This window comes from Vanellus vanellus (genome assembly GCF_965231255.1).
Source record: "Vanellus vanellus genome assembly, chromosome: 3".
Lineage (NCBI taxonomy): Eukaryota > Metazoa > Chordata > Aves > Charadriiformes > Charadriidae > Vanellus > Vanellus vanellus.
Window position 1 is genome coordinate 99,463,651 of NC_138907.1, and position 24,807 is coordinate 99,488,457.

General features: G+C 38.4%; 1 protein-coding gene across 1 annotated transcript in view; it reads left to right on the top strand.

The window, feature by feature from the left end:
- Positions 1-24,807, top strand: part of EYS (eyes shut homolog) — a gene marked incomplete at both ends in the record, with an annotated part of 840,074 nt that overhangs the window by 703,534 nt on the left and 111,733 nt on the right. Inside the window, 2 exons of the mRNA XM_082480747.1 lie at positions 5,457-5,565; positions 8,004-8,224. Of these exons, the coding sequence (XP_082336873.1) occupies positions 5,457-5,565; positions 8,004-8,224 (330 nt within the window). The remainder of the gene's footprint in view (positions 1-5,456; positions 5,566-8,003; positions 8,225-24,807) is intronic.

Below are 24,807 nucleotides of genomic sequence, written 5' to 3' on the forward strand. Positions count from 1 at the left end.
AGATCTTTGTTCAGTAAAAGATCTTACCGTGATAATTTCTCTTGGATAAGAACAGAGGCCGGTTGTCTTTATAATGCTTGAAATTTTTTTTTATACCTGGTAATCTGACATTTTAATTTTGTTATACCTCTCCTTAATCTGTTAGAAATACGGCTGCACCTTCAGCTCTATATAGAAAAAGTAATTGCTATAAACTAAATTTTCTTAAGTATGTTTACACAACCATGAATGCACCATTTCTACATGATTACATTAGGTAATTATAATGCATGAATGCAGTTAAGTGTCTTCCAGAAGTTACAGTCTCCGGACCTATTCTCATCTGTATTGTCAAATATGTAATCAGTTTAAGATACTTTACTGTGTTTCCCTTGATATAAACTGGAAGCTGAAGCAATCATGCTATCAATTAGGGCATAAGTCAGTCTTTCCAATGATTAGCAGAGACATTAGTATGAATTTTGCGTTCATGCTTTCTACTGTGCTCCTCTAGTGCCACCTGGTGATTAACTTGAAAGAAAAAAAAAAAGTACGATTGCATTTCTCACTTGGCGAAGTGGCTGTGATAATTTAAGCTAAAACATTTGCTTAAGCAAGATTATACCAGGTGACATTTGATTTAGAAGTGCCTCAATGTTAGCTATTTTCAGAGGATTTCCTTCAATATCATTTCCAGGCCTAACTTAATCCAATACTTAATAACCACAATTGTGTCATAGGTATGAGCATGTTAGGTAAACGTTGCACTTTTTGTTAGAAATTCAGTGTTTAGGCACATAATTAATCAAGATGTAACTAGTAATGGCATTAATCACTGTATATAACTTCTGTTTTGCATCTCTTGAGGTCCATGAGTCTTTTGTAAAGAAATACCCCCTATAGTAAAACGTTTGTTAATTCTTGTTCTTAACAAGCTTGTATTAAATCCACAGCAGTTATGAAAAAATCATGTTATTCTAAGCCAAGCACAGAAAAGAAGGCTGAATATCTTCTTATTTCAAATCTGTGGAAACAAATATTTGACTGCATCGGGCCTGTACCTTAGCATCTACAGGAACAGGTTGGGCTCCACATGGCTCCAGACCCATTTAGATTATTGTGCATAACATTCCCATACATCCTCCCAACGTGCTCATTTCCCATACCTACTCCCTACACACCCAATTCTCTACTGCTCTGTGCATCCTTTTTATATCATTATGAATGTGATGTGCATGAATCACAATTTTGGTGCCTGACAAAATAATCCTGCAATAGGAATCATATTGCATTCTCTCCTGTCGCTGTCTCTGGAGGGAGAAATACGCTGGCTTTGAGTGCAATTGAAATATGCCACTGAGATGCGAGGCAGATGGACTGAAATGCCTTCAGCATCTAAAAGAGTGAAAAAGCACAACTGAACTAAAAATACTTCAAAATTTAAAGATGTCAGTGATTAGCCACTTTCATCTCAGGTATTCTTAATGTGAGGTCAGTATCTCATAATATGAGGTTAATTAGAAAAATAAAGAAAAAATGTCAAGAGAATAAATCATCAGTTCCGTTTTAACTTTTCTAATGTGGATAATGGATTTCAGTCTTCTGTGAGATGCATGCAGTAATACAGCTGCATTTATCAGTTGCGAGATTAAGACAGATTTAATCTTAGATTATAAGAAAAATATTATCAAATTATAGAGCTACCTGAAGTGGTATTTTAGTTCAGGTCATTTCTACCACAGAATATGTCAAGCATATTCTTTTTTCTGTCATTGTTTTTAAAAACCAGTATAATTATGTTTTGCACGTGTCCATACTATAGCACTTTGTGGTTTTAAATGCTATAGTAAAGATAGAGACAGCATTTCTGTTTTAATTGCCATTCTTCATTATTTTCATAATTTTCTCAGAAAAATGTCTTTTGGACTGTAATTTTCCATGCTCTGTCTCTTTCTAAAAGCATATTCTAAGCATATTTGAGTAATCTAGCAAATTCAAACAGTTCTAATTTTGTGGTAATGTAAGCATGAAAAATATTCATTTTGTTCACATTTCAAATGACAGTTTTTCCTTTCTATGACATAATATAGAGAGAAGTTTCACGTATTATGTGCTTGGCAATCCTTGCAGAGAAAGGAGCAGATGCTGAAGAAAGTAGCAGTGGTGGTATTCCTAATATGCGCTCCAGAATACAGGGCAGTACGTTGCTGCTGTAGCCTGTGGTTTTTTTCTTACAACTCAGATGCTGATCTGCCGGCTGACATCAAACAAATCAGTTCTTTTCTTTGAGTTTTCATTGCTGAATCTTAAAAAAAAAAAAAAAAGCTTTATGTCCTTTGTGAAGTTGAGACCTAATGATCTAAATCACTATAGACTAGCTGCTGTTTATAGATACTGGTTTGGTTTTTTCTTTTGAATTTATTTTTTTGTTTTTTCTGACACATTTCTTTAAAGGTAGAATGGATCACCAGATATGCCTGCGTAGGGATGACAGTGCTATTATCTATATGAATTTAGGATACTTGAGCTTGTTTACATAAAGATACAGCAGTAAAGACCATGTCAGCACCAAGTAATCTTTAAGGGTTATTTTAATTGCACCTATTTTTAATCTTCCACTTTTTTCCTCCCTAGCAAAGAATCAAACCAAGAGAAATTATGTGTACATATCAGTGAGAATGTGTGAATAGCTGACATTTGCAATGAAAGTTTACAATACTGAATTTGGCTTGGGTGGCTAATTGCTTGAAGATGATCAAACTGACATAGACCATATAGTTCTTTTCTTTTCCATTACATGAACCTTATTCTTTCTTTACTTTGCTACATCACTTAAACTTTTATCCTTTGTGGGCTGGACTATTATAATGTGTGATATAAGGGGTCAAACCTTGAACTGATTTAGAAACTGCAGCAGATTCGGACTTCAGAAACCTTCACGAAAAACAGGGACAAGGCAGGAGCAGAGGGTAGGCTTTGCCATGAGTACATTATGTCTATACTACAAAATCCACTCAGAGCAGAAAGCATCAAGGGAAGGTTAAGAGTTGGTTTTCCCAATACTTAGCAAGCTGATTTTCTTTTACCTGAGAAAGTTATCTTTATATACTGTGATTTACCTGGATGATTCTCAGCAGCTGAACTAGGAGTAGGAATAATAAATAAAATTCAAATTATATTTTATATATCAAGAATTGGTTGGAAATCACAGTAGGTGGAAGTACTTTCTCCAAAATTGTCCTTATTCCAAGTATCTAAAAGTAGATCACAAAACTGTCTGTCAATATACCCATTATTTATTAAGAAGGAACTTGTGTTTACTCAGTTCACATTTTATAATGAAATCGTGAAAATTAGATGATCTTCAGAATGGCAAACATTGTTTCTGCCTCCCTACATTCCAAATCAAAATGTTATGCTAACTTTAGACTACATAAGAAAGAACTTAACTTAAAATATACTTAAAAACAACGTGGATTGTTTTAACCTAAAATAAGAAAGAAAAATAAAGTTTTTTCAAACCCATCTAAATGGTCTAGGAGTCTAGATCACATTTCACAAGGTGATAACAGAAGATGCCATTCAAATATCTCAGTCTTTTTTAAAAAATTTAAAACATTGTTGTTTCTGGTTCAAAAATAGGGAAAATGTTGCACACTTACAAAGGTGAAATAATTTAGCACATTTCAACCCCATGCAGCAAAGCACAGTGAAAAGTCAATGAGTTAGTATTGACTGAATCAGTTCTGGAAACAGAAGCAATATAACCACTGGAAAGGCAGGATTTATTAATATGGGTGCATCACCTGCTGATATAGATATACTGCCTGTGAGACTTGTGTTAGTAGATGCACTGGTTTTTTGCTGCTCACTCAGAAATCACTGCACTGCAGTGAATGTTATAAATATTCATTAGGGGCCTAATACTATATCCATTGAAGTCAATACAATGTTCCCAATAACTTCAGAGGTGAAAACTGAGACTCTAAATTTCATACCGAATCTACAGACAAGAGGATAAAATAATAAGGCTATAAACACAGGAGTAGAAAAGCAAAACTCAAGGCATAATGTGGGATAAGTCATATCATGGCAGCTGCACACAACCAACCAGGTGGTGGTATATGAAAAGGTAAGCATTTCAGAGCATGGTAGGTTTTGATGTTGTTCATACAGGAGTAAATTTGTCCTTGTCAGTGCTGAGGTCATTTCTAAGATTAGTAATATATGCTTCTAGTGTTCAGGACATAATGGGCTTTAAAATATGTTAACTACTTCATATGTCTATGGCCTAACACAAAAATTCATCTATCCTAACACAAAATAGTTTATGTGATTCCTGTTGTTGTCCTTTAGCATTTGTTCAGCTAAAAAAATGGAAAATTTGGCAGACCATATAAATGTAAACTTTTTTCAGAATCCTTTCTAAATTCTGTTGTGTAGTATTTTTGAAATATTACACAAAAATGAAACATTATTCTTGTTAAAGGCCTATACTCTGGAAACCTAATTATGCAGATTTGACTGAACAGAGCTTCACATGCAGAGTGCGTGTAGTCAGTAAACCTTAACATGCTTCCCAGAAGGAGGCCCATCACATCCTCTTTTAAAGCATTTGAAAATTGAAACTGAGGCAAAGTGGAACTGGGAAACACTTCTACAGAAATAGCAAAGCTGAATTTGAAAGAATCTATCAACTACTGTTCTCCTATTCTGCCATTGCTGTGATAATGTTTATGCAAATTTCCTTTCGAAATACAAACCCAGTGTATTTGAAAATCAGTTTGTTAGATTGAATTCTTATTGCTGATAATATTAATAGCATTTCATCAGATCCCATCATAGAAAGAACCTGAAGAATTCTCAGTGTTTTATTGAATGTTCACTAGTATTTACTTTACAAATTCCCTTAACCTTAAATTCTTCTTTATCTCTGAAGCTCAGTACCACAGTTTACATTAACAGCACGCTTCCAAAGTAGTGATAACTATATCAGAGTGTAATCTTGCTGCTCAGAGGTATGCAGCCTTTCATTTCTTATTCCATTTCTGTTTCCCCCGTAGGGCAGGAGAAGGAAATTTCCACCTAGGGAGTTCAGCATCATTCAACATTGATGTTACGTGTCCAACAATCCTTTATACTAGGGAGACCATGTCAGCCACAGTTACCACTTACAATTTATCAATACCCACTTACGCATGTAAAGATCTCTTTCTTCTTTGTCTCTGTATACATTTCAAACACTAGAGTCAAGAACAGTAGGAAAGCAAATAGAAGAGGGACATTAGCAGAAGAAACTTACATCTTTTGTCTCCTGGGTAGTCCAAGCAGTCATGAAACTGAAATTATTAGTGTCCAAAAATTGTCATCCTTTACGGAGACAGAAGCATCTTTTTCACCTTGCTTTTGCTGTGTGATGTTTGAATACTCTGCTGTCAACAGCATAAACAGTAATGAGTTCTTCTGTTTCCTTCTAGCTATATGTTGCCTGTGAGCAGACCTGAAGGTTACTGCATGATTCAGATGGCTGCAGATGGAAATCCTCCTGTACAACACAGACTTTCTCTCTCATATCAAGTATCTCAGGTGAGCCTGCAAAACATCAAAAAATAAGGATTTGTTTTGAACATTTCATCAGCACCTGCACTTTAGTTATTCTTAAAGGAGAATAGGCATTCTAACATTTTCTAAAGGAGGAAATGTAATCATTATACGTACTTAACTTCTCTTTAATATGTCTTTTCATATTAAGCATCCATACTATTTCCATTAATTTCTTCAGTTTGCCTGACTCTGAAACTTCTATTTCAACTGTCCATGAAAAGGACACTGATACTGCAAAAGGGAAAATAATATATTAGCGGTATCATTCAACTAGGCCGTGGTGTTATTAGAAGCAATTCAGATGTTGTTAAGCAGTAATTCTTATTACTTTTTATTTCAAGATACACTGTCTAGTGGAGGGCAGTTATGAATCATCAATGACTTAACCTGGTGTCAGTATGGTTGATAGGACTTCACTTCTGAATAGTATTGTAAAAATTACTGTCTCCCTTTTGAAACTGATATCAGAAGACTCATTCTAAATGGGCAACAGGCCAGCTTTCCCAAATCTTGTGGGTTTGTGTTATTCTTTGTCTCCATGTTATCACCTGTCTTTGTTATGCGTTCTCTCATCACAAGATTATTTCTGCAAGATACATTTTAAATATTTTTAGACTTGAGAATTTGAACTGTGATTGACAGCTCACTTTATAAGTTTGTTCACTGGAAGGCAGGACAGTTAGCTGTAGAGATGCTAATCATGATTTGTATATCACTGCCAGTTAGTAACAGAATTTCTTCCCTGTTTCTTCCGAGTCAGTATCTAGGTGTTTGTTCAGTTTGATATAAAGAATTAACTTGTATTAGATATTGCTATTAGCCTGATCAGTTGTCTGTTCATAGCTTCCAGACGATCAACCTGATGTTCTGCTGCAGAAGGTTCCTTTGTCTCTCCCTTTAAGTCTCAAGTTCGTAACTCTGGCAGAATGTAAAGCTAACACTATTGGCAGCTTCTGCATAGACAATCTGCGGAAAGAACTTACCCATCAGTACCTAATTAGCCAGCAATACCTTACTCATAGAAAAACTTACAGGTAGCCACCTTTGATGTCATGAACCAAGATCATACATCAGACTATTTCTGCCCCTAATCTGAGTGTTAAAAACCCTTTTCTTAATCATAGACACTTTACATTCCAGTCCAATGCTTTACTTAATTCTTTTAAAAGGTTCGCAAGCAGAGAGAAAATGTCTGTCTGCAAACACTACTTACAAATCTTGTCCACAGCTACGCTGGTTTATAGCTTTGTTTGAAAAGGGATAAAGTCAAGTGATATGAAATTAATTCGACAAGTGCTGAGCTGATGTCTTTCAATTCCTTCCACATGAAAAATCTGATTTAATTTTATCCATGCTCTAAAAGAAGTAGGTTGTTTTTTTCTTTTCCTTCTAAATGAAACACATTATAAGTAAAGGAATATCTGGAGGCATTCATGTTCATTGTATCTCCAAATTTCACTTGAAATTGTCAGCAACAGAGCTCCAGGATGGATAAAAGCAAGACAGGAAACAGCAAAGCAAAATCATATGCATGTGTGAATTCCAGATATGTCAATGTCATGTTTTCCTCCTGTTCCTAGTTTTTTATAATTGATGTCTGAATATGATAGTGAAGGGCCCCTTCACTATAAATTATCTCCTCACATAAATTATCTCTTTTTTTTACACATGCTGTTGTATATCTTTTATTCCATTGGTTTATTCCTACTAGGCTAGGTTTCACCCCCTTTCTGGATTGATGATATTGTACAAATAAATGTATCGCAGTGTGATACACTTACCAAAAAAATACGGTTTTTTCAATTCTTAGTGACAGGCATTTAGCAAAGGAACTTAGGAATGGTGAAAACCCATATCAGAACTCCAGAAAGTCAGACATCAGCTTGAGGGGTGGAACTGACAGTGCTAAATGAGTCACAGATCCTTTATATGTGATGGTCAAAGGTTTGACTCCTAAGTATGGTAGCACAGGAAATACCACACTGACACTAATATGATTTGGTCAGTCCCAGTATGAAGTAGTTGTGGATGTTTCTTTTGCACCTTTATAAGGAAGTTCTAGGCATTTGTGATTCTAGAATTTACTACCTAAAACTTTCTCTTTTCCCCTTGGTTTCAATATAGTGGTCTGTTTTCTGCCACTCATCCAAAAGAAGTAAAATCTTGTTTCTGTTTTCCCCTTATCTTGGGGTCCCAGATCCTAAAGAAAGGATTTATCTTCAAGTCTACAGCTTCTCCTGTGTTCTTGCGCCAACCCTCAACCATGAATAAAAAAAAAGAATCTCTTCAGCAAGTATCTTAGGTTTTGGCCAGCTTCAAGTAAAGGCTATTTCTTTTATTTCTAATTATTATTTATTCATTGCTTACAGTAACATCACAAATCACATTCTTTTCTGATGAGTCTCTTCTCGTTTCTGCAGATCACCTTTGGATCAATCTTCCTTGGAAATGTTCCCGTTCATGAAGAGGTTCATCGATGTGCTGGGCAAATATATGGCTATAAAGGATGCGTTAGGGATTTTCAAATTAACAGCAAAGAGCTGTTCATCATAGATGAGGCTCTTGGAGGGAGGAATGTTGAGAACTGCAATGTTCCAATATGTGATTATCATCCATGTCACAATGGTGGAACCTGCACCAGGTAAGAGTTACCTCTTTAATCATTTTATCATCTATTTACACTCTGTTGCTGGTAAGTTCTTCCTTAATGAGAAATTACTATAATTTTTTGTGTAGTGAAGTAATCACCAATCTTTTGTCCTGATAATATTAAATAGAAAATGTGACGTCTTCATGCCTAACCAGGGAGATTTTATACCTTGTTTGCTTACATGAAAAGAGATATAAAATGCAATTATATTCCCCACACTGCATACATATTGGGTTGCTGCCAGAATTCCTTTTCAGTCAACTAGATCAGTTTCCCTACAAGATTCCATGACTCTATGAGACTCTTTGTATAGACAGTTTGGACAGAAACATATAAGGTCACATTCTTCTTACAACTCTTTATCTTACTAGGCCTTGTACCCTCACCCATCTTCATGGTGGGCTCCTGGGTACACAGCATAGGCCTTCATCATCATGCCATGAAAACAGTAACAAATAAGTCAACACTTTCAGCATGTGTGAAGAAGTATTGTCAAAGAACCTTTGAAAGTTGAAGTGCATCATGCTGAAAGAGGAAATGGGTTTCAAAAGAGACATGGGCTAAAAGCACAGAGGATGGTGGTTCAGTTAATGATGGTTCAATTGGAGCACAATAACTGTTTAAACCATAGAAAACTGATCATTGTCTAAGGCACTTAGCATTTAGGAACCACATTTCTGTTTGAAATTAATAGAACTTGTAAAGTAGCTGCCATGTCTATTTTAAAAAATATACTTCAGCTTCAAGGCAAATGCTGAACATAACATAGTCTAAAGTTCTTTTAAAGATCTGGACCACTGCGTGTTTCCTACATTGAGGAAACCTTGAATCAACGTTTTGAGCTGCTTCTCTGCCTCTCTTGATTGATGTGAGCACACAGAGAGCACCAAACAGGTTTTTGATCTCTAAGCCTTGTTTGACTACAGCACAAATGAGAACAAGGCAACTTTATGAAAACATACACAATTTGCCTACCAGACTGGTGAAACTGAGTGTGTACTTGGGAGTAGTGATCCTATGTTTCCTCTGTTGTTCCTTGCTATATCTCTGTCATTCTACTGGTTGGCCTGCCATCTACCGCTATGGAATACTGTTTCATTTAAAGCTTGGGTCCTGAATAATTCATGACTACTGGATTTGTTTCCTGCTTTTCCAACTGCTTTGTTTGGATTTGTTTCCTGCCTTGCCTTCCTGCTTTCCAACTGCTGGCCTCAGCTCTTTTCAGAAAGGCTTTTGTTCTGAAATGGGCCACTGCTCTTCTGTCCAGAGGAGTCATGGAAGACTGTGCATGTGCAAACCATGGATAAGCAGCTCTATAGAAGCATGGTTTTCATTATTTTCTGCAGCAGTCAACTGATTTTCAGGGATCACCTCCTCCAAGCCCAAGAATGATCCATTCCAATGAGCAGGAAATCAAGTGGCAGGAAGCCTGTATGGATGAACAAGATGCTCCTGACAAAACTCAAACATCAAAAGGAAGCATACAAGAGGCAGAGGCATGGCTGGGTGACCTGGGAGGACTATAGAGAAAATGTCCAAATATGCAGATGTGGGGTTAGGAAAGCCAAAGTCCATCTGGAGATTAAGCTGACAGGAGACATGTAGGGCAAAACCAAATGCTTTTACAAGTACATCAGCGACAAAAGGAAAACTTGGGAAAACGTGGATTTGCTGCTGAATGGGGCAGGTGTTCTGGTGACAAAGGATCCAGAAAAGACTGAAATACTCAGTGCCTTTTTTGCCTCAGTCTTTAATGATAAGACCGACCTTCAGGAATCCTATTCCTCTCAGACCTGTGGGACAAAGTCTGGAGCAAGGAAAACTTACCCTTGATGGAGGAAGATCAGATTAGGGAACATTTAAAACAACTGGATACGTATAAATCCAGGGGACCTGGTGGGATTCACACGAGTGCCGAGGGAGCTATCTGATGTAGCAAGATCAATCCTGGTAATCTCTGAAAGATCAAGGGATTGGGAGAGGTTCCTGAGGACTAGAAGACTGCCTTCAGGAAGGGCAAGAAGGAGTATCTGAGGAACTACAGGATGGTTAGCCTCATCTTAATGTGGGAAGCTGATGGAACAAACTGTTCTGGAAACTGTTTCCAAACACATGAAGGACAAGGAAGTGGTTGGGAGTGGTCACCATGGATTTATGAAGGGGAAATTGTGCTTAACCAACCAAGTTGGGATGTAAATTCACCTGTGCTAGCAGCCACGTTTCAGGAATACTGGCAGGTGTTTTACACAGGCTGCCTGACAGAATGCCATGGTCAGAAACCCCTTTGGGGAATGCATCAGTTTCTTGTATACCAATTGCATTTTCCACAGGTTTTAGCAGATTGAGAAGATAGGAGAAAACAATGACTGGTATACCTCCTGATGAGCGTTGGCAGGTCTGGCTCTAGCACCACTTTCACCTGGACCTGAACACTCTGCAAAGTTTGTTCTTCTGAATCTATTGTCTTAAGACCTAAGTCATGTGCTTCAGTGGGTGAAGCATCTCTTGAAAGGAATTAGGAGAAATTCTGTCCTATAGATTCTCCCTGTACTTCTTTCCAGGTAGTGCCTGCTAATACTAGGAATGTATAAAATGTATAAATACTGTAACAAGCTATATTCAGTAATTGGACCATTTTTAAGTGTGTTGGGCTTGTTGTCATCTTCTTCCTTCAGTGCTTTGTTGACAAACATCCTTTGTTACCTCTTGTAGCTGAAAGATAGGAGTTTCTCTCTCGGTCCACTTTAATTTAATATTTGCTTTATCCTAGCAATTACTTGGTCATCAACCTGTCACATCAGCTTGGTTCACACCATGTCATGTGTGGAGCAGAACTGAAAAGCCAGAGGTAGACATTTTATGTATAGTTTATGGGGAAAAATTTCCAGGCTTCAGTCCCAGTGTTCAAGTGGTGCAGGTGGACTATCTTCAGATAATGAGTTTATAGTCATGAGACTGCAGCCAATGGGAGCCATAAATAATCTATAGTGTTAAAAATGTTCCTGTCTACACCATTAATTATCCATTCGTGTGTTTATTACTGTAAAAAAGCTTAGTTGTATTAAAAAAAAAAAAGATGAAACAAGCAACAATCTGATGATCCATATAAAACTGTTATAGACTTGTTTAAGATTTTTGCCAGTTGTTTCAATTACACTGTTTAGTGGCAAAACAAAGATTTTTCATTGCATGTTATTCCTCAGGTGCTTGACAACTAATTAGAGCTTTTGCTTCTGAAAGACCATGAAGTATTACATAGCGAATATCTCAGCCATGTTTTATAATGAACACTGGAGCTTGTCAACACATACTGCTGGGCATAGGCAGGTGTGTTTCATAAGAAACATTTTTTTACAGTCATTCTTGAAAGAAAGTTACTTGCCTTTTCTCATCACCAGAGTACAAAAATACTGTTGTAGTGTTCATCCTATTAAATGCAATAATTATACAGAAGAAAATTATTTGACAGAAAAAATGTTTTCTTTGTATTTTTGGTAGCAAGAGGCAGGGATTATTATGCACCTGGTATTCAGATACAGCAGGGGCCAGCGCCTCCCGGTGGTCGGGTCACTGGTCACTGGTCACTGTCTCAAACTATTCTCACAGTGATTATTCTTACTGTTGTTGTTCCCCATGTATTGGTGCAGCAGATGGGTCCATTAATGTTAATCAATTAACAAAAACTGAAAAATCAAACTCAATTAGCAATCAATTTCAATGGAGAGACACATCTTCAGATTTCAACCGCCATGAAAGCTGTAAACACCAAAAATAGACAAGGGATATAATTTTTCAATTTTCATCCCCTGACAACAGAAAAAATACCTTCCTAGATATGTAGGTCTCATTTGAATGGCACCTTTTCAACTATAAATAGAAAAGACTTATTTTAAATCATATTTCAGAAACTGTCTGTTTTCTGCATGCTGGGGCGTCACACAGTTCTTCTTAAGCCTTAAAGAACTAATCACCAAATGAAAAATTCCATCCAAACTGCTTCCTAAAGTTCATCTAATAAAGTTTTGAATGACTGGTTTTTTTTTAAATTATAAAATGAATTCTAGGTTAGCTTTCTTGTAAGTTAAAGGAGATTTTATAGTTGAACTTGGCTAAGTGATAGAATTCCCTACATTGCAGATACTGAGGAGACCAAGTGAAGTGACTTAACAACTTTTGTGGTCTCTTTTTAGTATATATATCTTGAATGTTAATTAAAATAAACAGTAGAAAACGTCATTATGAATATGACTGGTTTTAGAAAAAAAGAAGGAGCTCAAACTGTAGGCTTTGGAGACACTAAAATGTTCTTTTCAACTTTTTTTTATGTCTAATTTTTTATTTCAAAGAGTAGTCATGGTGAACCTTTCCCAGATCATGTGCCAGGAATACTTCTTGTCCTTCCTTGTGCCCATAAGCCAAAAATGCGTGTTATGTCAGGTTTTGGCTGAAGTTATTCATCTAAGGATAGGCCATAACTTTTCTCACATTTCTAGCACAGAGCTACAGTTTGCTTCTAGCTCATGAAATCTGTTTTGTGTGTTTGTTGAACTAAAGATACTAAAGATAAAATTGTTACATGAGAATGAGTAAGTGCCCATTTTCAAGCCAAGGAGCACTGAAGCACTTCCCAAAACTGCTAACAGCATTGCAGGCCAAATTTTTAGAATTGTTCATGGATTTCCTATCACTTCTTTAGATGAAGGTGTTTCTGGGTAAGAAAGGAATCAGCTAGTCAGAAATAGCATAACTTATCATATATCAAGGATCTTTTTATAGATCTGTTTTATAGACTAAGAGATTCAGACGAACATATCTAGAACATCCATTTGTTGGGGGTTTTACAAATCTAAATCCTAGTTAACTTCACTAAGATCCATATTAAGTCCAGAACTAATGATTTAAGGTCCGCTGTATTCAACTCTTGCAGAAAGATAAACCAAACAATGGGATTAAATTTAATTTTAGTTGATGTGCAAAGGAAGAAGATTTCCAGATGGGAGTTGCGTGTGAATTCTTTTCAGAATTTGTGCCATTTGCACTTATGTAAAACTGATTTATATGAAAAAGATAACCTACCTCCTTTTAAAGGGCTGGTTTGGGGGCAGATCTGTTCACACTAAAGATGCTTACATGTTTTATAACTCCAGAAACTGCTGGTGTTATTATTCTAAATCATGCTTACACACACCATTATTTAGGAAGACTAGTCTGTGGGCATGAATTTTTTGGATCCTGTACTTTTAATGACATTAGGTAGCTAGTATAGCTGAAATTTGGTACTTATGAAAGAGATTCACATTTGGAAATCCATTGATTTTTCTAATGCTTACTCCAAATTTGGCTTTGGTGAAGAAAATAATTCATTTAAATTTATTTCCAAAGTGTTACATCCAAATATGATGCATGTCCAACAGGATTTTGGTCATTCTGAGAAGCTCAATGGCATTATCTTTCATAGTTCTCAAAAATGAAGTTATTTACAAACTTACATCATATATTCACAGACAATTCAAGTAAGCAACAGAAAAAATTTCATCTCCAATTTTCCTAACACTAGGTATTAACAGATAGAGAATTCGTTTACCCAGGTTGACCTTTCTGGTAAAAGGAATTGCACTTGGCTTAAGCCCCATATAAAAACTCTGCACACTTTTTTCTGAACTAAATCTGCATTTCTCCTACCTTAGTTTTCCTTAAAGCAAAACCAGAAAACTGAAATTTTAACCCCAGCTTCTTGCCCCTGAAGTTTAGAGAGTAAGTTGCTCTAATGCACAATTGTGTTAGAATACCTATTTCAAGACTGAATTAGTAGAACTAGGTGTGTCTCACTCTTGGCATTAGAAACAGGTTCCCATTTTATCATATTTTATTTCTTAGGCATCTTATTCCTCAGATTATAGTAGTATGGAGAAGAGATTTGACAAAGAAATCAAAGCTGTGTTCTATTAAGCTGGCAGTGTTCATAGAATCATAGAATGGTTTAGGTCAGAAAGGACCTGAAAGATTATCTAGTTCCAACCCCCCTGCCATTGGCAGGGACGCCTCCCACTAGACCAGGTTGCCCAAAGCCCCGTCCAGCCTGGCCTTGAACATTTCCAGGGATGGGGCATACACAGCTTCCCTGGGCAATTTGTTCCAGTGCCTCACCACCCTCATAGTGAAAAATTTCTTCCTAATATCTATTTTAAGTCTCCCTTCTTTCAGTTTGAAGCCATTACCCCTTGCCCTATCACTACATGCCCTTGTAAAAAGTCCCTCTCCAGCTTTCTTGTAGGCACCCTTCAGATACTGGAAAGCTGCTATAAGGTCTCCCAGGAATCTTCTCTTCTCCAGACTGAACAAACCCAACTCTCTCAGCCTGTCAAGAGCTGAGAGTGCTGAGAGCCAATGTTCTAGATTTTAGACAAAATATCTGTAAATCCCCAGGAAATTTTGCAATAATAATGGAAAAGGAGATAGCAAAATGCAAACTCATAAATATTATTGGATATACTGGTACTCAACTGTTGTTCTCTTTAATTAAGCATTTAAAATATGCAGCTTCTTTACTAATGATTAAAATGTGGTACAGCCTTCAGAATTGCTTGAGAAAGTCCTTTTGTCATAGAAGTATTGCTGAAATAAAAAATTCTGGCAACTGAAAAATAATCCACGCAAGCAAGTTAGAAAAAGTGATGTTCAAAGAGTAAACCTTTCTGTGTTTTTAATTTAGGCAGTATAGTGGTGGTTCTATTAAAAACCTCTGTGGAAAAATCAATTTTTTATGTTCTCAGATCCACAGATTTAGTATTTGATTAGTGTGAAAGCATGAACATGCTGAAAGCAGAGCATACAGGAAAATCAAGAATCCAAATATAAATAGGACTTCAAATTTCTGACTGTTTAGCTAATGTGCAAGCTGTGCACAAAATTTGTTAAATGTGATGTTTATACATCATCTCAATTCAATTGTACTTAAATCAGAGAAGCTGCCATGGCTAAAATTTTAGTGTGGGTATTGAAACACCAGTAAGTGCCATTTTAACACCAGCCATCTTAGAATGGTATGACTCAATTCCCAGAAATACTATGTAACATTATTTTTGAGAATTACAGCACAACCAAATCAGGATTTCTGATGGGTTTGATTCCAGAAGGGGTATCTTATTTTGAGTAGCTTTAAAACACAACATATCAGCAAAATAAATTGAATACTATTTTTTTCTGGAGGCCAGTGAGATGTTAAAGTGTATATAGAAATAGTCAAAACACTGTTCACATATATTAGTAGAACTGGAGAAGCAGTGCATGGATTCTTAATAAGAATCTCACTCAGCTAGAAATCCTGACAAATAGTATAGCTGGTATATTCGTTATAAGTTGTATCATATGTAGTATGTATATGAAAAATTGTAAATGTGCAGTATTCTTTGTACTAATGATTTTCCGAAATTCCACAGAGATAATCCTTTCAGCAAAATGTGTAAGTTTTCCATAAGGACCGATTATGTGCTCTGACTGTTTACTGTAAGTTATCACAATAAAATTATAAGAGTGGTAGTGCAGAAGATGAATGATGCACTATCTGTAATATATGTTAGAGCATTTATTCCTTTGCTGCTAACATAACATATACACCTACCTACTAGTGACAGACACTTCAAGCAATGAAAATTACATAAGGGAGAAAAAATTATGACATTTCAGTCCTCACTAGCGTGGTTGACTGGAAATCAAATGGGTGAGAACATCACTGTTCTGAATCCCTGTTTTGGGGAGCTTATCATTGAAACGAAGACTAAAGTTTATCTGGGGTCACATAACAGAACAGATTTTGATTATGGTTTAGAGAAACCTCCTTCACCTTTGGTATCTTTGCCTGTGACTAGCCAAGGGATACTGTACCAAGGAAAGAGGAATGGGGTGCTGGTGAGGGCCTGCAGCCATTCGCTCCGAAATGTGCTGGTGACACTGCAGCATGCTCAAAGTCTTATGCAGACAAGCCAAGAGCTCCTGGACCAACAGGAGCCAATGGGGAGGCACTGTTAATACAGGGCAAAGGAATGCTGCCTGGAGAGCAGCACAAAGTAATTACAGCTGCTCCAGCCAAGTCAGCCTCAAGGAAGACACAGCTGAAGTGCATCTATGCAAATGCACAGAGCACGGGGAGCAAACAGGAGGAGCTAGAGATGTGTGCATGCCTCCAAGGCTATGATCTCATTGGCATCGTAGAAACTTGGTGGGATGACTCCTATGACTGGAGTGTTGCCATGGAAGGCTACAGGCTCTTCAGGAGAGACAGGCAAGGGAAACGAGGAGGTGGTGTTGCCTTATATGTGAAGGAGCAGCTGGAATGCATGGAGCTCAGCCTAGAGATGGATAAAGAGCCAACTGAGAGCCTATGGGTCAGGATTAAAGGGAAATTGGGAGCAGGGGACATTACAGAGGAGGTCTGCTACAGGCCACCCGACCAAGAAGACTGAGTGGATGAAGCCCCCTATAGACAGATAGGGGCAGCATCACGCTCACAGACCCTGGTTCTCCTGGGTGACTTCAACCACCCCGACATCTGTTGGAAGGATAACACAGCCAGGCATAGGCAATCCAGGAAGTTCTTGGATTGCATTGAGGACAACTTCCTTCTCCAAGTGGTTGAGGAGCCAACGAGGAGAGGAGCTATGCTGGATCTTGTTCTTACAACAAGGAGAGGCTGGTAGACAGTGTCAAACTCAAGGGTAGCCTGGGCTGTAGTGACCATGAAATGGTTGAGTTCGAGATCCTTGAGGCAGCAAGGAAGGTGCGCAGCAGGCTGACCACTCTGGACTTTGGGAGAGCTGACTTTGGCCTCTTGAAGAATCTGCTTGGTATGGTACCATGGGATGAAGTGCTGGAGGGAAGAGGGGCCCAAGAAAGTTCGTTAATATTCAAGGACCACCTCCTCCAAGCTCAGGAGTGATGCATCCCTACAAAGAAGAAGGCAGGCAGAAAAGCCAGGAGGTCTGCGTGGATGAACAAGGAGCTCCTGGACATGACCAAAAGGAAAAAGGAGGCCTATAGGGAGCGGAAACAGGGGCGGGGAGCCTGGGAGGTATACAGAGAAATTGTTCGAGCAGCCAGGGATCAGGTTAGACAAGCTAAAGCCCAGATAGAACTAAATCTGGCCAGAGACATTAAGACAAACAAAAAATCCTTCTTTAAGTATGTCAGGGAGAAAAGAAAGATTAGAGAAAATGTGGGTCCTCTCCTGAACGAAACGCAAGAACTGGTTACCCGGGACAGAGACAGAGCTGAGGTACTCAATGACTTTTTTGCCTCAGCCTTCTCTGGCAAGGACTGCAGGCACACTGCCCATGACACAGAATGCAAAGGCGAGGATTGGGAAAATGGAGAACCGCCCACTGTAGGTGAAGATCAAGTGCGGGACCACCTGAGGAACCTGAAGGTGCACAAGTCCAGGGGACCTGATGAGGTACATCCGCAGGTGCTGAGGGAAGTGGCAGATGAAGTCACTAAGCCACTAGCCATCATATTTGAGAAGTCGTTGCGGTCTGGCGAGGTTCCTGCTGACTGGAAAAGGGGAAACATAACCCCTATTTTCAAAAAGGGAAATAAAGAAGACCCAGGGAACTATAGGCCAGTCAGTCTCACCTCTGTGCCTGGCAAGATTATGGAGCAGATCCTCCTGGAAACTCTGCTGAGGCACGTAGAAAACAAGGAGGTGGTTGGTGACAGCCGGCATGACTTCACCAAAGGCAAGTCATGCCTGACCAATTTGGTGGCCTTCTACGACGGGGTTATAGCAGCAACGGATAAGGGAAGATCAACTGATGTCATCTACCTGGACTTGTGCAAAGTGTTTGACACTGTCCCACATGATATCCTGGTCTCTATACTGGAGAGACATGGATTCGACAAATGGACCACTTGGTGGATAAAGAACTGGCTGGACGGTCACACTCAAAGAGTTGCGATCAACGGTCGCATCGATCAACGGATGCATTGATGTCCAAGTGGAGAGCAGTGACGAGTGGCGTTCCTCAGGGGTCGGTACTGGGACCTGTACTGTTCAACATCTTTGTCGGCGACATGGACAGTGGGGTTGAGTGCACCCTCAGCAAGTTCGTTGATGATAGCAAGCTCTTTGGCGAGGTAGACACGCTGGAGGGGAGGGATGCCATCCAGAGGGACCTGGACAGGCTGCAGAGGTGGGCCCAAGCCAACCTCATGCAGTTCAACAAGGCCAAGTGCAAGGTCCTACATCTGGGTCGGGGCAATCCCAAGCACAAGTACAAGCTCGGTGGAGAATGGCTGGAGAGCAGCCCTGAGGAGAAGGACCTGGGTGTGCTGATTGATGAGAAGCTCAACATGAACCAGCAATGTGCGATCCCATCCCAGAAGGCCAACCGTATCAGAAGTGCGGCCAGCAGGTCAAAGGAGGTGATTCTGCCCCTCTACTCCACTCTCGTGAGACCCCACCTGGAGTACTGCATCCAGCTCTGGAGTCCCCAACATAAGAAGGACATGGACCTGCTGGAGCGTGTCCAGAGGAGAGCCACGAGGATGATCTGAGGGCTGGAGCACCTCTCCTATGAGGAGAGGCTGAAAGAGTTGGGGCTGTTCAGCCTGGAGAAGAGAAGGCTCTGAGGAGATCTTATTGCAGCCTTCCAGTCCCTAAAGGGGGCCTACAGGAGAGCTGGGGAAGGACTTTTTACTAGGGCATGTAGCGATAGGACAAGGAGGAATGGCTTTAAACTGGAAGAGGGCAGGTTTAGGTTAAACATTAGGAAGAAGTTTTTCACTTTGAGGGTGGTAAGGCACTGGAACAGGTTGCCCCGAGATATTGTTGAGGCCCCATCCCTGGAGGTGTTCAAGGCCAGGCTGGAAGTGGCTTTGGGCAACCTGGTCTAGTGGGAGGTGTCCCTGCCTATTGCAGGGGGGCTGGAACTCGATGCTCTTCAAGGTCCTTTCCAACCTAAACCATTCTGTGATGATTCTACGATTCTATCATCTTGTTGAATTTGAGAACATGTATAATATTCAAATGGAATTTGGGAAGTCTGGTTATAAGGTATCATCTTGATACAGAAGGTTACTGTGTCACCAAATTTGGGGTTTTTACTTTATTTCTTTCTCAGTAACAGCATTTATTGAAGTTTTCCTTATCGAAAGCTGGGAAATGGGATTTTTTTTACCAGTAACCCTTGGTTTTTTGATTTAGTAAAACCAGCCAACTTTAACATACAGGTGTACAGGTAAATACAAAGAGTGGTACCCACATATTAATGGGAATTTCATGTTGTGTGTGCATTCATATAATGCATTTAGACTGGGCTTCTTTTAGCTAGCCAGAGCTAGCTACAAGATAGCTTTTAGGGAGGAGAAAGACAGAAATAGAGGAGATGGTCTTCCTGTACTCAGAGTGTCTGCAGGTGTCCAGCTGACTATTCAAAGGCAAAGGTAATCTCACTAGTCCCTCACTTTTTTCTCAGTGCCCAATGTCATGGGTCAATACACGTGGTGCTTGTACAGTCTTCCTCACAACTGGCTCCAGTTATTTCTGATTAAACACCACTCTTGTATGTTGTAAAGGAAGGAATTATTTTGTTTTTAACTAGAGAAGACCTGTTGAAGTTGTGTATTACTCTTAAGTGAAGGGAAGCATAGAAGATAAGTATGTTATAAAAAATACAGTGATTTAAGAATTATCTGGTATCCTGCTAGAGAATTAGTGCATCCCTCTTCAAAAAAGACTGTCTTGGACAAAACCACATATGAAACAAGTGCTCTTGAAGACTGATTGTCTGCAACCTATAATATCTTAGGAGATATGAAGATAAAAGGACCCTAGAACCACAAAAATCCATTTGTTATTCACCAAGACCCTCCTCATATTACCTCAAATAATAGTAGAAGCGGTCAGCACAAGGCCTAATATGGGTCCGTTGGCATCTTCCATAATCCCTGGAGCCGTCTAGCATTGCTGTAGACTAGTTGTGGAACAATAAAAATAATTTCACAGCGGCACCTTGAAGGCTGATGTCAATATTTTCAGTAAAAATTATCTATTGTCTGTCTCATTTATCTATTATTCAGTATCAATACTGTTCAATTACCTATCTAGAATACTGTATTACTAAATAAAAGGTCCTGCATAGCTTTAAAAGGCTTAATATTTCCTTTAGGGACATACTACTCTCTTTAATAGTTGTGTTTATATTATTACCGGACTTATTAGTCATACTCAGTTAAAGTACGCTCTTCACGTGCTTGTAAGAATACAGCTGGTATTGTTTCTTCTGTGCTTCAAAATCTGATAGTGCTTAGGAGTTATGAGTTAGAGGATCAGGGGATTCAAAGCATGATTTGTATTACTCCAGAAGGCATGGGAGTTCAGTAAGGGATGCTGCATTCTCTTGTATTCCGGTCACCTTCTCAGTATGCCCATCAATTTAGCCTTATTATGTACTTTGAAAAATTCACTTGGCTTGGAGGTCAGCATATGCACTAGGTTTCTTCTGACATTGCCTCAGTAAGGAGTTTTGCAGATGGCTAAGAAAACATTTAATTGCTCTGAAGAGAAGCTACATAGAAGACTAACCATGCTGGTTCTTCTTATCATCTTCTAACGTGGTTGTGACATTTGAAGTGGGCCATGTGAAATAGTCATATGAGGTTTTGGACATTCTACTCATTTCGGTACCTGGACCACTTCAATATATATTAACATATAAAGTACTTTAACGGATACTTTACTTTGGTGTGCACATAAAAGAATACATAAGTGCTAGCAATTTTTCACACTCATGTCTGAATAGGTTGTGATAGAAATGAGATCAAATTCTGAAAAAGTCCAGTGGGAGAGAGTGTCTCAGGAATCCCCCAAGGTGAAATGTCCCAGATAGAAAATAGTTACTCAGTATCAGGAGTGTTGCTTAAACTAGTTATTGAAACTGCCAGTTATAAGGGCTCCTCTGTGCAGCACTGTTATTTACATTAGCAATCTCTCTCTACATTCCCCTACAAATTTTCTCCAGATTACAGAGGGGTATGTAAGCCTTCAGCTCCAGAAGCTCTGGTCATGACATCTCTTTTCTGTTTCCAAACAGCCTTTGAAGCTGCTAATAGGATGTGAAGTTTCATAACTTGGTTAACATCTCATCATCTTTGCTGCAAGCATCAGGAATTAGTGAAGTGTGAGTTAAACAGCTGTATGGGAACCCAGATACAAACACATGTGTATTTATATGCACTCAAACAATTTAATTATATGGTGGCTGTAGTTGTGATGTATGTATTGTCCCTTTGTTCATAATTGTTTTCTTTTCATTATACTATGGAGTTTTATTATATATTGTTGATGAGGGTGCTAAGGGCAATTGGGTTTATTTTGTATCTCCTCCCAGTTGAAAAGATGAGGACACCAAGAAAATAAGTAAAATCCCCAATAGACACAGGAACTGGAGTACATTGGGAGCAAATACTATTAATAAAATATAAATGAACAGCATTTGTTCAACATGCACGATTATTGTCCTGTAAATAACCATTCTTTTTCTATTTTTCTTGATGACTGTCTCAGCCCTGCAACTATTCACAGCTTTAATTTAATTATTTTTCTTCAGGATTGTTCAGATGAGGGGTCTGGAAAAGCCAAATAAAAGTCAGTCTAAAATACATGGAAATAGGCTAGAAAATGATACGGCATCAATAACAGAGATGTTCAACCTAAAACTATTCTTATCAACGAGGGGTTTTGAGTTATAACCAGTTAGCATTTTGAACACAAATCTTCAAGTAAAACATGAAGACTGCTACTATCTGTAGGCTAAAGAATATCCAGAATATTCTTTTTTGTAGTAGGATATAATATGATAGTATAGCATCATTATATTTCGGTTGTCAAACTCACCCAGTCATTCATCCCCTTTTCCATTCTGTAAACCATTTTCAGAAACAGTGTGGTATATTTCCACCAAACAAGGTAATTCATTAACAGAGATTTAAGGTCTTTCCTGGATACCTTCAGGGATTAATTATGGGCTTCACACCTTACCAAAATATTCAGAGATTGATTTAAATCCCAAAATACAAGCTAAGCTTGTTTTCATCATGTTATCATTTTATGTCATCCAGCTTTTTTTCTTGGCATCCATTAGTATTCATTATATTATTACATGGATCAGAGTCACTACCTGGATAAGTATACTAACGTAATGGAGAGAATAAACTATTTAGAAAAATCTAGGGTAAACTGGACTGCAAACCATTTGGAGTTAAGAACCATTAACAAATAAATTGTGTATTGTAAAGGCGGCTAGCTTTTTTAATGTTTTTTTAGCTTTCCCCCAAGCAGATTTCATGGAGAAGTTAAGGTGAAAGTTTACCAAAGGCTTGGAATCTCCCCTTCTGCTCTCCCGGACACAGAGTCCATAAGGTGCTTTTACTCCAAATTATATGATACGTTTATAGCTGATAATTTGATGACATTTCTTTTTCCTCAGTTCATGCCTGATACAACCTTATTCTCCTTTTATCCAAAAGACAATATCCTAAAAACATCTTATTGGTGACTAATACCAAACCTGTCAATTAGGCAGAAGGTCTAAATGCCACTCCCCAGTCTGGAGACCACACGGAAACAGTTATAATCTGTTTCCTTTTCCTTGTCCTTTCTCTCAGTTTCTGATTCTGTCAGTACAATTCTTATACCCTCGCCTTCCCCGGGGTGAAATTTGCCTACTTAAGATTCACTTAAACCCTGGAAGCAGAGTCGCAGTGAGACACAGGCTTCACACTGCTCCTTGGAAAACAGCTCCTTCGTTTGTCACTGTTTCAGGGATGAGGGACAGAGAATGCAATGTGTAAACGTGCATCTCGTTTCACAGTAAGTTAAATGTAGCCACTCACATTTTAAAAACTGATGCAGTCTTTGAGTATCCTTACTATTTTCCCTGGCTTTGACAAACAGTGAGGTAGACAAGCTGTATTTGTTTCGCTCTAGGCAAATATCTATTTAATTGTTAGGCACTGAAATTCTTTGAGTGGACAAACATAAGATGTTTTTAACATCGAAATTTAGCTTTAGTATGTATGCTTAAACTGCAATGAACGAGACAAAACATTTGGGAGTTTGTTTTATTTGCTTTACAAGTGTTGAGACTCAGCATCCAAATCTATAATGTGATAGTTATGCCAGCTCAAGATTCAAGGCTAAATTATAAAGTCAGTTTTCAGCTTCAGCAAATGCTCTCTGGGTCCTGCTGTGTTTCGCTTAATAGCAAGGACAAGTGGATTCCATCTGTAGGAGAGCATGTTTTGCATATGAACTACTGCAAGGCAATCCAATACTGAGATGGAGCAGGATTCAATATGAGGACACTCTTTTTATTTATGGACAGTTGCTTGTTTGTTTTCAAGCAGGTCTTTAAAGCTGGGTTGATGACTTAGGAGCAGATGTGGGGTTATAATATGTAGTTTTAAAACGAGAGGATGTTTGTCCTGTCCTTTGATGGTAAAATGCTGTCATTTGATGTGAAGAAGATGGCATTCATGGGTATGAACTAATCTTGCTAGGTGCAAAATGTGTACAAAATGCTAATTGAAATGAACATATCTTTTTTTTTTTCTTCCCAGAACTAATATAGGTAAAACCTCAGATCTGATCCTTTTTTTTATGGATAAATATTTGAATAATAGCAAAACCAGTTGTGCATTAGTCTATAAATGTATGCATAGATAAATTGGTATGTATGAACATATAATGATTTATCAATTTGGTTTGTCCATATTTTGGAGTGGGTTTTTTTCAGTATGAATTGGGCAGTTCCTAACTCCTGGATATTTAAATTTGCAACCATTTTCTATTGGCTAGTCTTGATAATATGCATTTTTAGTAACTTTGTTAGTATACATGTATTTCTCAAGTCCTTGGCACAGATCACGTATTCTGTAATCTTACACTAAGAAGCTAGGTACATGTGTGATTAATGTTCCTTAGGCAATAACACTGCAACCTTAGCCTCAAACCCAAAAGAACACCCAGAGCATCCTGAGTTCACCCACCACAGATTACCCCAATTTACAAAAATAAAATGACAAAGACTTTTTTAAGTCAAATTTCATCTTTTTACTCTGCAGACGTTTGATTATACATTGTCCAAGAGCCCATGTATGCAAAATAGCCCTTTTCTCAAAAAGACCCCACCAAACTGAGGTAAAGAAAAATACTTGATTTGTACAATTAAGTAAAAAAAAAAAAAAAAATTAGAGACCATAATTTAAGTAAATGGATGCTTCAAAATCTCCTTTTCTTTGCCAGGAAAACCCTGGGATCCTTGGCTGGGAAAAATCCTTATTGTCTGTATTTTGTTCTGCTGCATCTGAGTGAAACCCTGTTGTGTGTGTCTGGGCTGGTTTGAATCTGCCACTAGGTTCTGAAATGGAAGAGCTGTAGGTTACTGCCACCTACAGCTGGAATGCTACCCACTCCCAGCTAGAGAAACGGACCTTGCACTAAAGCCCCTCTGGACAAAATACAGTAGATCTTAGAGGTGACCTAAAGGAGGACTTTGCAGAGCTGCTAGTAATTGGGTTTT